Raw genomic sequence first — 14488 nt, forward strand, 5'->3', positions numbered from 1 at the left:
TATATACATATATACACACACACACACACACACTCACACACACGTGTGTGTCCCCATTTGTTAGCAAATGGTTTAGTAATATTTTTCACACAGACTACTCTGCAAGTATTTACTGAATATAATTTTATTCCTTTCCTTCTTAATGTACTTGTTTACAAAATATGGGAGTGTACCTGATGCCAGCTACTTCAACTACTAGATAAAATAATATACTAAACTTGTCTGAAGGTAGAAATACTAACTCATTAATTAATGCTGTTTAGACTGAAAAATTTATTTTTAAAATAATTCAGTTGTCTAGCATCGTAAACAGTCATCATGGATATATTTTGCTAAGTCTATAAACAATTTCTCCATTTCTTTCTGAGGCTTTAAGCCAATCCTATTTTCTTGCATTTTCTTGGTTATATGTGATTTTAACAATAGAATTGGGTGTTATACTTTGGACACCTGACAGAAACTGAAGTGTTTCATTTTTCATTTATGTAAAAGCAACTTTAAGTCAACAAAGATGTCAGTTGTTTCAGTTTTCTCAAGTCAAGATTTTTCCCCCTCTCTTTCAATGTGTTGCGTAGTTATAAAGCTAACCTTGCGGTTACTGACCTATTTCCTTCCACCTTGCACACATATCTGTGTGTAAAACTGGTGCAAATGCAACTAAAACTCTCATTTAATGTTGCACTGTTTTTAGTATCCAGATGTCTTCTTCACCTCCCACTTTCTCTCTCTCATATGCATTGGTGATGTTAGAGCAATATTGCATTATGTCTAATTAATAGGCACCTTTTTAGATGAGTTTTAAGCCTGGATCTAATGTTTGTATCTTTTTTTAAATTTCATCTGATATTTGAGATTAATATAATCCTTATTTTCAAATATCTTTATCATCATTATCATTTAACAAAGATTTTTCTATATTAACATTTGATGTATATTATTTACAAGATGGTGACAACATACAATGTGTCTCAATCTAGTTATTATCTTCATAAGGTCCTTTCTAACTACCTTTTTCCAGATCTCCTTTACTTTACTTCTACCTCATGCATTCTTTGCCAGTGAGTCATGGTACCACACCCTGACACCATTGCAGTTCTTTTAACCTTTCTACTGGTTTCAGTCTATGAAGTCCTTTCATTGTGCAGCACTACCTTCAATGGTTTCACAGTCACTCACAACCCTGCTACTTATTTTCTCAATCTCTGTTTATTGAGAGGGTAAATTACTGGGGGTTTTTTATATATAGAGAAATGCAACACCAGTTTACACTGTTAAACAACAGTTTTGAACTATAAGTGTGAATCCTCTGCTAATTTTCATAATTTATTGCAATGCCTCTGTGTAAAGCTGGTAAACGTAAAAACACAGGTCCTTTCACACATGTATATATATATATCAGGCTTCTACACACACTTTCTGTTAATCAGATTCCACTCGTGAAACATTGATTAACATAAGGCTAGAGTATTCTTTATTCTTCTATTCATTTACTTATTTCAGTCATTTGACAGCAACCATATGGAGCACCACTTTAACGGGTTTTTAGTCACAGAAATCGACCCCAGGACTTATTCTTTGTAAGCCTAGTGCTTATACTTATTCTATCGGTCTCTTTTGCTGAAGTGCTAAGATATGGGGATGTAAACCCACCAACTTCGGTTGTCAAGCGATGGTGGGGGCACAAACACTGACACAAAGACATACACACATAAATATATATATATATTCACATATGAGAGAGGCTTCTTTCAGAGGCTGTACTAGAAGACACTTGCCCAAGGTGCCACGCTGTGGACTGAACCCAGAACCATGTGGTTGGAGGGCAAGCTTCTGACTACAGCCATGCCTGCACCTAGCCAAAATTACTGTAGTACTTATCCAATGTATTGCACATTGGAGTTGAGACTGGAACCTTGTGATTGCAAAGCTAACTCCCTAACTATTCCTCTATCTGTGTCTCTATCCAAAATATTGTTTTTCACATCCAGTAGGTCATAGTTAATTTTCCCCTCTGTCTAGTTTCCTGCATTAAAAAAAAACACACATTTTTATTTTTTTTCTCATTTCAAGAAATCCCATTGCTCTGAAATTCTGAAAGCTGAGGTTAATAGGAAGGTTCGCAAAAGGGGATGGAATCAAGACCTTATATTATTTACTCAAGGAAAAGCTGTGTCTGAAGCTCCTAATATTAAAGGAACTAGTAAATTTCCAAGTCCTCTGTTTGTAGCTGGAATGACATTGACTGTCAGCTAGGGAAGAAGAATTAAGGAAAGACCGTGTTTGCTTATTTACACAAGTGACACATCTGTATATCTGAGATATCTTTCAACATTGTTTGTGTTAATTCCACTCCCATAATTTGGAGTTCCTGGACTATTTCTAACAAGCACAGTAATTTATCTGAAGCTACTGAACTTAGTACAGCTACCAACATGTTTTTTTCCTGGCTACAATTGTATGTCTGAATGAGTTCACAATATGGCAACAGAGCAGTAGAAGAATTTGCAGAACTGTTGTGGAATCCAAGTCTCAAACTGGAAATTCAGAAAAATAAACTCTTGTATCTTTTGGTTGAATGTGGAAACAGAAATTTCGATACTCTCTGAATTAGTAATGGCAGCTCATTTACCATTTGTTTTTGAATGTTTATGGGAATTTGTATTTTCTTTATGCCTCTCAACCAAAGGCACAGATTGTATGTTGCACCAAAACATACAAGCATAGTCATCTCACTGCAGGTGTTCATCTTTTCCTTGTTTCAGTCGGCCATGCTGGGGCACTACCTCGAAGAATTTCAGTTGAACAAATTGACTCCAGTAATTTTTAAGCCTGGTACTTATTCTATCAGGCTCTTTTGCCAAACTGCTAAGTTATAGGGACATAAACACACCAACACCGATTGTCAAGTGGTGATGGGAGACAGAAAAAATACATGGGTAGATAATCATCATCATCATCTTCGTTTAATGTGTGCCTTCCATGTTAGCATGGGTGGGACGATTTCACAAGAGCTGGCCGGGCAGAAACCTGCACTAGGCTTCTGTAACTGTTTTGGCAGGATTTTTACAGCTGGATGCCCTTCCTAACACCAACCATTCAGCAAAGTGGACTTAGTGCTTTTTACATGGAATAAGCACAGGTGAGGTCAGTTTTGGCAAGGTTTTTACAGCTGGATGCCTTTCCAAATGGCAACCACTTTACAGTGTGGACTGGGTGCTTTTAAGTGGCACCTGCACTGACAGGGTCACCAAGTGCTTGCAAGACAAAAAAGAAGTCAAAAACGTGTGTGTGTGTGTGTGTGTGTGTGTATACGACAGGCTTCTTTCAGTTTGTCTACCATATCCACTCAAAAGGTTTTGGTTGGCCCAAAGTTATAGTAGAAGATGCTTGCTTAAGGTGCCATGCAGTCAGACTGAGCTCCATTTTGTATTTTCTAAGTTTTAGATTGTTATTAGTAGTTTTTATTGTTGAATATAATCCCATCCAGTTGCTTTCATCTATTCCCTATTGAATTTTATGACACTCAAGGGGTCGAATGAGAGCTGGGCACAGCTGTTTGAGAGCTAATGATTTCACACAACTGGCTGAGCACTCAAACTGTCTTGACAACATAACTAGATGCTCACACACACACACACACACACAAACAGAAATAGAGAGAGAGAGAGAGAATGAGAGAAAAACATTAAAACGTCCGATGTCAAATAAGTCAGTGTTGAATCGGCAGTGCTAAAGAGCTGGCACCAGAATAGCTGTGCCAAAACATCTCATACTTGCTCCAAGAGAGTCTCAAGAAAATTTATATGGAAAAAAGGGGTTATTAGGAGAGAAAGTCTGAGAGATAATGCTTTATGTAACTAAAACAAAAAAACTTATTCCATTTTCTCCAGATTCTGCAGCCGTTATTGGTTGAACATTTCTCTTATGAAGAATTGAAAGAAATTCAAACTCAAGTCATTGATCATCACACCCACCTACAAGAACATAAAGTCTATGTTGCAGAATTATACCAGAGCCTTCTTCATGGTAAGAATAATTCTTTAACCAATGCGTAACTCATTGTAATTAAGTTACTGAGCTAATAATATGAATAATCACATTCTACTGCCTTAACAACAAATAGTAATGTTGTCCCTTGTTTAACATCCTTTTTTTTTATGCTGGCATGGATTGGATGGTTCAAGATGAACTGTTGAGCGAGAGGGTTGCACCAAGTTCCAGTGGCTACTTTGGCGTGGTTTCTGCAGCTGGATGTCCTTCATAGTGCCAACCACTTCACAGAGTGTACTGGGTGCATTTTTCATGGCACCAGCACAGGTGAGGTCGCCAAGTAACTTTCCAAACTAGGCCGAATGGGATGTAGCTTTGAGGGATATGGTAGTATGATAGGTGGGCGGGAGCTGGTGTCTTGCTGATGAGGTGACTACGAAAGAGAGAATAGGATGCAAGAATGGAAAAAGCAGGCGGGTAATTAAATTGTATGTCTGGGTAGGATATTGATTTCACTTTCCTTTCTTTATTCAGATAACTTTTATGGTAATACTGAATCTAAAATGGAGGAAACTGAAGAGAAAGAAGAAAAGGAGATTGATGACAAAAAAGAAACACTGGTTCCAATTGAGAGTCAACTGCCTGATGAAGTATGGCTTCAGATTTTCTCTTTTCTGAATCCACTTGAGCTCATGTACTGTTCTAAGATGTCTGTAAACTGGAATCGGCTTACTATGGACCCGTCCCTTTGGACGGTAGTGAATCCAACCTATTGGGCTAGAGGTAAGTGTGTAAAAATATTCACAATGTCAATTATTTACTCAAAATAATAACCCGGAAGAAATAAATGAATGCTCTTTGGCCGTGAGAAGGAAAGACAACTACAAATAACAACAAATAACATGCAGTTTTAAAAAGACTAGCTTGCTTACCAACCACATGGTTCCAGATTCTTATCTGTGGGGGTATCTCAAGGATAATGTTTACCAGAACAACCTTTAAACGGTTGATGAACTGAAGTTAGCAATCACAGCTGAAATCAGGGAAATCTCCAAAGAGGAATGTGTTCGAGTAATTGACAATTTTGTGCGACATATGCAAGTGTTTGCACAATGTATGCCATTTGGAGCTTATTTTGAAAAAAACAGAACTTTTTTTTTCCTGCTCTAGGCACAAGGCCTAAAATTTTGGTGGGAGGGGACCAGTCGATTAGATCGACCCCAGTACGTAACTGGTACTTAATTTATCGACCCTGAAAGGATGAAAGGCAAAGTCGACCTTGGCGGAATTTGAACTCAGAACGTAGTGGCAGATGAAATACTGCTAAGCATTTCGCCCGGCGTGCTACCGATTCTGCCAGCTTACCGCTTTAAGAACATGACTTTTATGCAAAGGGAATGATTGTACACAGACCGAAGTTTAAGAAATTTGCTGGACCTTTGTAGGGTCTGATAAAATTTTATGGGTTCTGTTTTTTTTTTGGGGGGGGGGGGGTCACCCTGTAAATACAATATGAAGTTGTGATCACAACAATATCCAACCTTTGTACATCAGAAACAATGGATGTAAACTGTTGCAGTATTAGTAATAGTTGTATTTGCTCGTTTGTTCAGTTTTTCAATTTGAAGTCCATCCTCTGTTGCCAGCAAACAATGATCCTAAGATGTTATACGGAACATGCCATGTTTGATGGCATAAAAGATACATGGGTATATTAAGCACACCCTAATTTCAGCAGTGCATAGTCATGGAAAAAAGTTTTAGTGCATTAAAGCTGATAGGACACTCATCTTAGTATATAGGACCCAGGGTTTTTTCTTCTTTTTTTTTTGGAGATATTGTTTTGGGAAAACAGTGTCATCTGTGCCATTGAATGTGATAGTTTCTTTCATCATCATCATTTGCCACTTTATTGTTGATCATTTGTCTTTTATTAAATTTGCTTTCATGATTTAACTACAGGTTTCTGGACATTCAAAAGTAACGATAATTTGTTGGAAGAAGTGACCCTGTCTGGTGTCTGCCCTCAAACTGCCATCCAGTTTGATGAAGATGCTGATATTGATGAGTCTGCCAATACCTCTAGCAAGGTAAAATTACTGTTCTGAAGTCTATGGAGCTAACAAATCTGTGTGTGCATGTTTTCATAACTGTTAGTGTTAGATTTTGACATTTCTTGCAGGATAGTTTCTGCAAATTTTGGCATTTACATGAATTATTGAGAACTTTTTTTTTTCCTTCTGCTTCATTCTAATGGCAGCCATATATGCCTTATGATATTAACAAAACTGCATTTCAAAAGTCAAATTTTTTTCTTTAGAGCCAGAAAATATCACAGGCCTGAACTAATGTGAAGTCTCGTATGAAGCACAAGTGTGTTGCATTTCTATAGCTGTTCACAAACTGAATCAGTGCGTTTGCTATACACATAAACACCCTATTTCTCTTCCACCTCCCAAGAAGGCTATCCTGCTAATTAGCAAAAATTCACACCATTAACATGCTACAGCCTCTGTACCATAAATAGACTCATTCTCTTCTCTTTCTTTTCTGCTTTGCTATAATAGCTTCTGTTCCTATGAACTAATAAGCTGCCTACTATCTTCACTTAAAGCCACTTGATGCACTTGTCTCTTCCCCAAACCTGCATTATGCACTTTGTCTAATCCTTTCTTTGCAAGCTTCACCCACTGTTCCTCACACACATCACCTGTTTATCAAGGCTTTTTATCCATCCGTCCATCTTCTCTGCCCACTATTCTTGGATAGGTCATGGGGGTAGAGTTCTCAGGCACCTCCTCCTTTCACACGGAATTTCGTCTTTCTGAACCAAGGACCCTGAAGTGACTTATATATAATGGGACTGTGATTATGTATATCAGAAAAATATAAGTTGAAACAATTTGTTGGCCTTTTACATACATAAATAATGCGTTTTTTTTTTATACTTCTTTTCTTTTTCAAAATTAAGACAAAGTTCATTTTTAATTTAGTTTATGCAATTGAAAAAACCGCATTATTCATGGGATGATCCCATGTATATATATATATACACATATATATATTATGTAATTGGATGAAAGTTGACTATTCTGGATTCATCTGTCCTTTGATGGGTCTTGTTTTTCATGCTACAGTGTCCCCAAAAAAACCATTCTCCTCACCAACCAGCTTGGTGGTGCTTCCAGTTTAGTTGCAGACAACTGGTCCCTGCAACAGGTTGTCCCAAATCATCACATGTTACCCGTAGCACTCAACAGACAGTGGCCTTACATTGTGTGTGTGTGTGTGTGTGCATCTTTGTTTATATATGTGTATTCATGAACTTTTTGTTCTTGGTTCTGTCACTTTCAATATCATTAATGAAATATCAGCTTAGTTCTTACTTTCATCATCATGTGCTCTTGTAGTAGCAAAGCTTATGATTCTATTTGCTTTAGTTTGTCTTCAAAAATTCTATCTTGTTCTTTCTTATCTTTGCAGTATTTCACTGAAAGAAAATTCATTGCATCTTTGAGTGAGAGTCCTTTTTTGGAACGAATTGGTCATGGAGTTCAGAAACTTGACCTAGCTTATTGTCATGGGGTTACTGATGATGTGGTGAGTCCTTTTCAGTCTTTGATTTATATATTTTTAAATCTATTTTATTCTTTTATTTCAGTCATTTGACTGTGGCCATGCTGGAGCACTACCTTTAGTCAAACAAATTGACCCCAGGACTTATTCTTCGCAAGCCCAGTACTTATTCTATCCGTCTCTTTTGCTGAACAGCTATGTTACAGGGATGTAAACACACCAGCATTGGTTGTCAAGTGATGGTGGAGAGGGGGGACAAACACAGACATGCAAACACACACGCACACGACAGGCTTCTTTCAGTTTCCATCTACCAAATCCACTCACAAGGCTTTGGTTGGCCTAAGGCTTTTAGTAGAAGAGACTTGCCCAAGGTGCCACGCAGTGGGACTGAACCCGGAACCATGTGGTTGGGAAGCAAGCTACTTTCCACACAGCCACTCCTACGCCTATATATCTTTATCTTTTTTTTTTTTTAATTATTTGTTTCGGCCATTGGACTACCAGCCATGCTGGAGCACCGTCTTGAAGGGTTTTATTCAAATTGACCTCAGTGCTTATTTTTAAGTTTGATACTTATTCTGTCGGTCAGTTTTGTGGTGTGTGTGTGGGTTGCGTAGGGAGCAAAGAGACAAAGAGATGTATGCCTGCATACACACACACACACACACACGCAACGTGTTTCCACAGATTTTATCTACCAAATCCACTGACAAAGCTTTTGGTCATCCTAGCGCTATAGTAGGAGATACTTGCTCAAAGTACCATGCAGTGGGATTGAACCTGAAGTCATGTAGTATAAATCAAAAACTTCGCCACAGCCATATATAAAGTTTGTTTTCTATATACTGTGTTCATTGAAGTGGTTTGATAAATATGTCTGTGTCTGTCAGTGTTTGTCCCCCCACCACCCTACGACAACCAGTGGTGGTGTGTTCCAATCCCCGTAAACTAGCAGTTCAGCAAAAGAGACTGATAGAATAAGTGCTAGGCTTCAGAAAAATAACGAGTCCTTTGATTTGCTTTGTAACTTTTTGTGCTCTGGTAAATTATTTCTCACTCCACCTGACCCCCAAGGAACCTTTATATATCATCAAAGTTCTTGCAAGGGTGAAATACTTTGAAATTGTGATTGAATAAGAAAGGTACACTTGCTACAACGATAAGATGGCGGATTACCCAGTTGTGATCTAGCTTTGTAATGTTGTCCTTAAGCAAGGCACATAACTCTACTTGTTCTGGTTGTTAGCTTAAAACAAAAATGTTGAAAGCTTGCTCCATTATTCTTACTCCCTGTATTTTAACGTGTATAAAGAACCTTCTAATTTTGGGGGCTTAAAATTTGGAAAAAGGTTTTTGTAAGGGATTATGATGCTATCCATGTATAAGAAACTCCCATATTTTTTAACCTAACTTTTGACAAAAAAAGGGTTCCTTATACATGTTAAAATATGGTAATTTGTAACAGGAAGGGCATCCTGCTAGAAAACAGATATTTCCATGGATAGTTTCACCTATGGAAAATAATGTAAAATATTGTAATTTTTGTATGAAGTGGTTTTTGAGTAAACTTTAAATCATCATCATCATCATCATTTAACATCCATTTTCCATGCTGGCATGGATTGGATGGTTCAACAGGAGCTGGTGAGCCAAAGGACTGGACCAGACTCCATTTGTCTGGTTTGGCATGGTTTGTATAGCTGGATGCCCTCCCTAATGCCTACCACTTTACAGTGTGTACTGGGTGCTTTTTTACATAGCACCAGCACTAGTGAGGTCACCAAGTAACCTGCAAGACAAGATCCCTGCTCAGCTTTGTGAGGAGTTGTATTGAGGGAGGTGGCTTTATGCCAGGTGATGGGAGGTTAAAAAGTATGATAGAGGGACAGGAACAGGTGTGTTACTGTGGGGGAGATATACAGTTACTCTAGTTGGAAAAGAAAGTCAGTGGTGACGATGTATCAGGATGCACTCTCAGGTTACAGGAAAGTGAATATAAGAGAAGTTGCATGGGTGGGTAAGTAAGTTCATAGGAGTGTGAAGGAGAGGGGTAGATGGATAGAGGGGGAAATGCTGTGAGTGGCGAACACAGTGGGAACATCAATTGGTTAGTGATTGCTTCAAAAATATGTTCATTAAAGATAGATAACTCTATTCTGTAAACTAAAATATATTTATCTTTTCAACTTGCATCTTCTGGTCTTAGCTTCTCAACCTATTTAAGAGAACCAGTAGCTTGTCACTCATAGTTAGTGTCCTGTGTATTAACTTTGTTTTTTTTACCAAGTTTAATATTCTTAATATCCCACAACACTTGACATGTTTTCCTCTTCTCATCTTGATTGTTTTATTTGTTCATCATGATCATCATCATTTAATGTCCACTTTCCATATAGCTTGGGTCAGATGGAATTAGTTGAGGCAGACTTGTTATGGCCAGATATCCTTCTTGTCATTTATAACCCTCATTTACAACCATCACATGATGTCAAAATACAGGGTAGTTTTTTGACATATTTAAAGATGAAAGCAGCACATCTTATATGCTGGCAGATACAATAATTTCTGACAACTATTTGAATAGTGGATAATTTAGAAATAAAAATAAGTGTAATTATTTATGTATAATTGTCATAGTCACTGTCATTTATTTAAAAATTCTTTCCATGTTTTTTAAAAAAAAACAACCTGTATTCAAATTGTTTGATTGACATTTTATTTTTTATTGCAGCTCCGAGAATTTTTGTCCTTTTGTCCTAACTTAGAGTTCCTGGATATTTCTCAAACAAAAATCTCTGATAAAGCATTCAAAAGGTTAGTTCTGTTTGTTCTTTAAAATTTCCATTTATAAACTGTTGAAACTGTCAGTGAAATTGTCTTGTTCCAATTTTCAATTTCTTTTTTCAGTAGGATCTTTAGATTTTAATTTAGATTTATGAAATGAATTTATAATTAATGCTACTTCTATCAGTATTATAATTATTTTATGTTAATTCTAGATTTAACAAATGTAATGGCTATTACATTGTATCTTTAAACAAAGCATATTCCCTTTATTTACATAAATTTTAGTGGGATTAAGTAATTTGTTTATAAATGATTAGCTGTATTGGGGAAGAATGTAAAATCATGATCCATGTAGCTGGCTTTGTTATAAATCCATCCAAGTTGTGAAGGAAGTGATATAAAAAATGCTTAATGGATCATCATTATCATTTAACATCTGTTTTTCATGCTGGTGTGGATGATTTGACAGGATCCAGTGAATTGCAGATCTGTGTTGAACTCTGAGTTTTGACATGGTTTTGGAGCTTCACGCAACCCTGCAGCTCACCAGATCTTGTTACACTGTCCGACCCATTGTTAACATAGTAAATGGACGTTAAATATAATGATGATCCTTTTAGCATTTTAAAAATCTCTAGGCATTTGTCTGCTTTTCATTGTAGTTTTATTAAAAAAAAAATGAAAAAATAATTATTGCATAATTCCATACTTGTCAAAAGTGATAGTCCCAAAGTTTAGACTGATATCATTTTGAGAATGATCTTTGTGCTGTTGTAATCAGAAATGATCTTTTGAGCTATAAAAAGTGGCAAGTTAAATTATTTATGGCTGAAACCAGTAAAATAATTTTTTTTAAGACTTACAACCTATTTCCTTGATAACATTTTTAACAAGTTTTTAACTTTGGGGGAAAAGAATATTCACTGCTCATCTTGCTGAATTTTATACATTGGGTTGTCAGATAAATTTGTTAAACTTTTCTACTTGGCACTCTATAGAAATATGTCTGAAAAGTAGTAAAATTTATTCAAATGGCAAAAATGATAAACAAAAATTGTAGAGGAAGAATAGAACCACAAATATCCATAGAACACTACAATATTTTGTGTTGATTCAAATAACATTGAAAAAGATCAAAGTAAATGGGGGGGGAGGGGAATCTATGTGTGTCTATATACTCCCACACACATACACAACAAACAGACATACACACACCTAATGTGATTTTACTTTCTTGTTTCAGTCTTGGTGAAAATGGCTGTGGCTATAAACTACAACACCTAGATTTTACTGGTTGCATTAATATCACTGATAAGACATTGAAAAAAATTTCACTGGTTATAGGAAATCCAGTATTTAACACTAAATCATTCCCCATTTTGAAACTGAAAACGTCTTTAGAAATTGAATCTTGTCCATTAGTGTCATCACAGTGTGGCATACAAAATAAAAACTGCTCAGAAATGCGGTCATTTAACATCAGCGATGACCTGTTGCCAGATTGTTGCATCGGCTGCAACATTCCAACAGTTTCTTGTCCTTTGAATGCAAATAAATATGAAAATGTTGTCATTAACAACAGAGACAATTTAAGACAAACGTTAAGGACTTCAAATTCACTGAAGAAACTTCATAATGAATTTATGTCATATAGTGACTTTTTGACTTGTGATCGGACACTGACTTTTGATAATTGTGTGGAAAATTCTAAAATCAAACCACAATCTTGTCAAGAGCAAAGCAGAGGACTTACATATCTAAATCTATCTGGTTGTTTCCATATCACTAATGAAAGTCTGAGGTAAGTTACCTGCAGTTTTTGTTTTGTTTGTGTTACCAAATATCTGAATGGTACAATAATGTCTATAGTTGCTGGTCAGTTTTAAGTGCACCTCTCTTGTTTTCTAACAATTAATGTTGTTGGAAGAGGAAACATTGGCAGTGCTACTGAGAAAATTGTTACAATATAGCAAATTGTGTTTTTTTTTATTGTTTTACATTTTCCTCTCCTAATATATATATGTGTGTGTAGAACAATGAAGAAATAAGTGATATAGATGTCCACTTTATACAGCTCAACCGAGTAGCGTTCTGTTAGAGCTTCAGGAATATAAAATTAAAGAGAGGAGATAACAAATTCAAAGGCCGATGTATATATTCAAGCAGACTTAGAATGAAATTCAAACATGACCATCCTCCTCATCATCATCATTTAATGTCCTCCTTCCATGCTGGCATGGGTTGGACGGTTTGACAGGAGTTGGCCGGGCAGAAGACCGCACCATACTTCTGTGTCTATTTTGGCACGGTTTTTATGGCTGGATGCCCTTCCTAACACATCCTGTGTTATTTTCCCTTTTCTTTTTACTTCTAAGACGATTACATTGTCTAATAGATCATTCCTTTTTGAAGACGGTAGAGCATGGTATTTCTAACCATTTGAGCAACCAGCTAGAGGTTTCAGACACGGCTGTGAAGTTCAAATGCTTGCTTCCCAACTGTGTGGTTTCAAATTTAGTCCCACTGCCTGGCCATTTGGGGCAAAAGTGTCTTCTGCTCTAGCTTTGAGCCAGCCAAAGCCATGTGATTGGATTTGGTCGGTAGAAGCCAAAACAAGTCCATTGTGTGTGTGTGTGTGTGTTTCCTTGATAGTTGTAATTAGGTAATGCTGTCATACAAGCACTTTGCTCATTTTCATTATTCTGTGGAAACATGTCTGGTTATGTAAAGATATCACCTTCCTTGGGAACAGGTGAGGGTCAGAAATAGGAAGGGAATCCAGCTGAAGAAATCCTCCTCAGTATGAAGAAGTGGATGTTAAAATGATGATGATGATGATTATCAACACCCTTTAAAATAAACCAATGCGTCAAGATGAAACCTAAAACAAAAATCAATATGAGTGATGTTTGGATGGTGGCTGCTGATTATTATCAGTATCTTGTTTCATTTAGGTTAGACGTAAAGAGATATCAAAGCAAGATGTATAGTTTTGATAATGTTTAATTAGCACAACTAATCTTGCACTTGTGACATGCAGTTGATTGACACAAGTATATCTACATCAGTTTCAATTTTGTTTACAGCATTTTTCTCTTCTTTTTTTCCTCTTTATTAAAATTTTATTTTGGAGACCATAGTCACGGCTTGTACCAGTGTCAGATTAATGGCCCCTGTGCTGGTGGCACATAAAAAAACACCCACTACACTCTGAGTTGTTAGCGTTAGGAAGGGCATCCAACCATAGAAACCTTTCCAAACCAGATTGGAACCTGGTACAGCTCCCTGGCTTACCAGTTTTCTTTCAGACCATCCAATCCATGCCAGCATGGAAAGCGGACATTAAATGATGATGATGATAATAATCTTTTATTCAATGAATGAATGTGGGTTTCAAATTTTGGCACAAGGCCAGCAAGTTCGGGAGAAGGGAGTAAGTCGATATCACACCGACCTCAGTACTCACTCAACTGGTACTTCATTTCTTTATTGCTCACAGTGGGGCTAATGGTATTTACTTTATCAACACCGAAAGGATGAAAGGCATGGGATTTGAATGCAGAACATGAAGACTGACAAAATACTGCTAAGCATATTGCCCAGCATGCTAACCTGGTTCTCTCTGCTCACCACCTTTAAAATGAAAGGCTAAGTCAACCCTTGTGGCATTTGAACATAACGCGTGACAAGAAATGCTGCTAAACGTTTTTGACTGAAGCACCAATGATTCTACTACCTCACCATGAACGAAATATTGATTGATTATATATTACTAAATGAAATCTTGTGGAAGCCATTCGTCTAATCTTTCGTATTCTGCTCCCAAGTCAGATACATTGCTCGTCTTGCTTCACTGGCCGGTAATAGATTCCGCTTCTACTTCACACTTGAATGTTGAGTGTTAATATTGTAAGTGGCATCCAACCGCAAGACAATTAGTTTTGTGGCAAGCAAATGTCTGTGTTAGTTTATAAAATAAATGATGTGTACAAACAAAATGAGTTTATTGAATATACGTTTCCTTTGAAGTCGCTCAGACATTGTGTGTGGATGAGTTGGTAGGGTTCAAGGAAACCAGCCAAAGATTTGTGGTTTGTATCCTTTCATTGGCACTGCTGCTTCATCATCATCA

The 14488-nt window shown here is 36.8% G+C and overlaps 1 protein-coding gene across 3 annotated transcripts in view; it reads left to right on the plus strand.

The window, feature by feature from the left end:
• The window catches only part of LOC106874883 (F-box/LRR-repeat protein 5), a 43287-nt gene that overhangs the window by 11260 nt on the left and 17539 nt on the right, over nt 1-14488 (plus strand). For all 3 annotated transcript variants that reach the window (XM_014922792.2, XM_052971465.1, XM_052971466.1), the window contains 6 exons: nt 3891-4026; nt 4525-4773; nt 5953-6080; nt 7474-7590; nt 10301-10383; nt 11600-12157. In XM_014922792.2, the coding sequence (XP_014778278.1) occupies nt 3891-4026; nt 4525-4773; nt 5953-6080; nt 7474-7590; nt 10301-10383; nt 11600-12157 (1271 nt within the window). The remainder of the gene's footprint in view (nt 1-3890; nt 4027-4524; nt 4774-5952; nt 6081-7473; nt 7591-10300; nt 10384-11599; nt 12158-14488) is intronic.

The sequence above is a fragment of the Octopus bimaculoides genome, chromosome 11 (assembly GCF_001194135.2).
Source record: "Octopus bimaculoides isolate UCB-OBI-ISO-001 chromosome 11, ASM119413v2, whole genome shotgun sequence".
Classification (NCBI taxonomy): domain Eukaryota; kingdom Metazoa; phylum Mollusca; class Cephalopoda; order Octopoda; family Octopodidae; genus Octopus; species Octopus bimaculoides.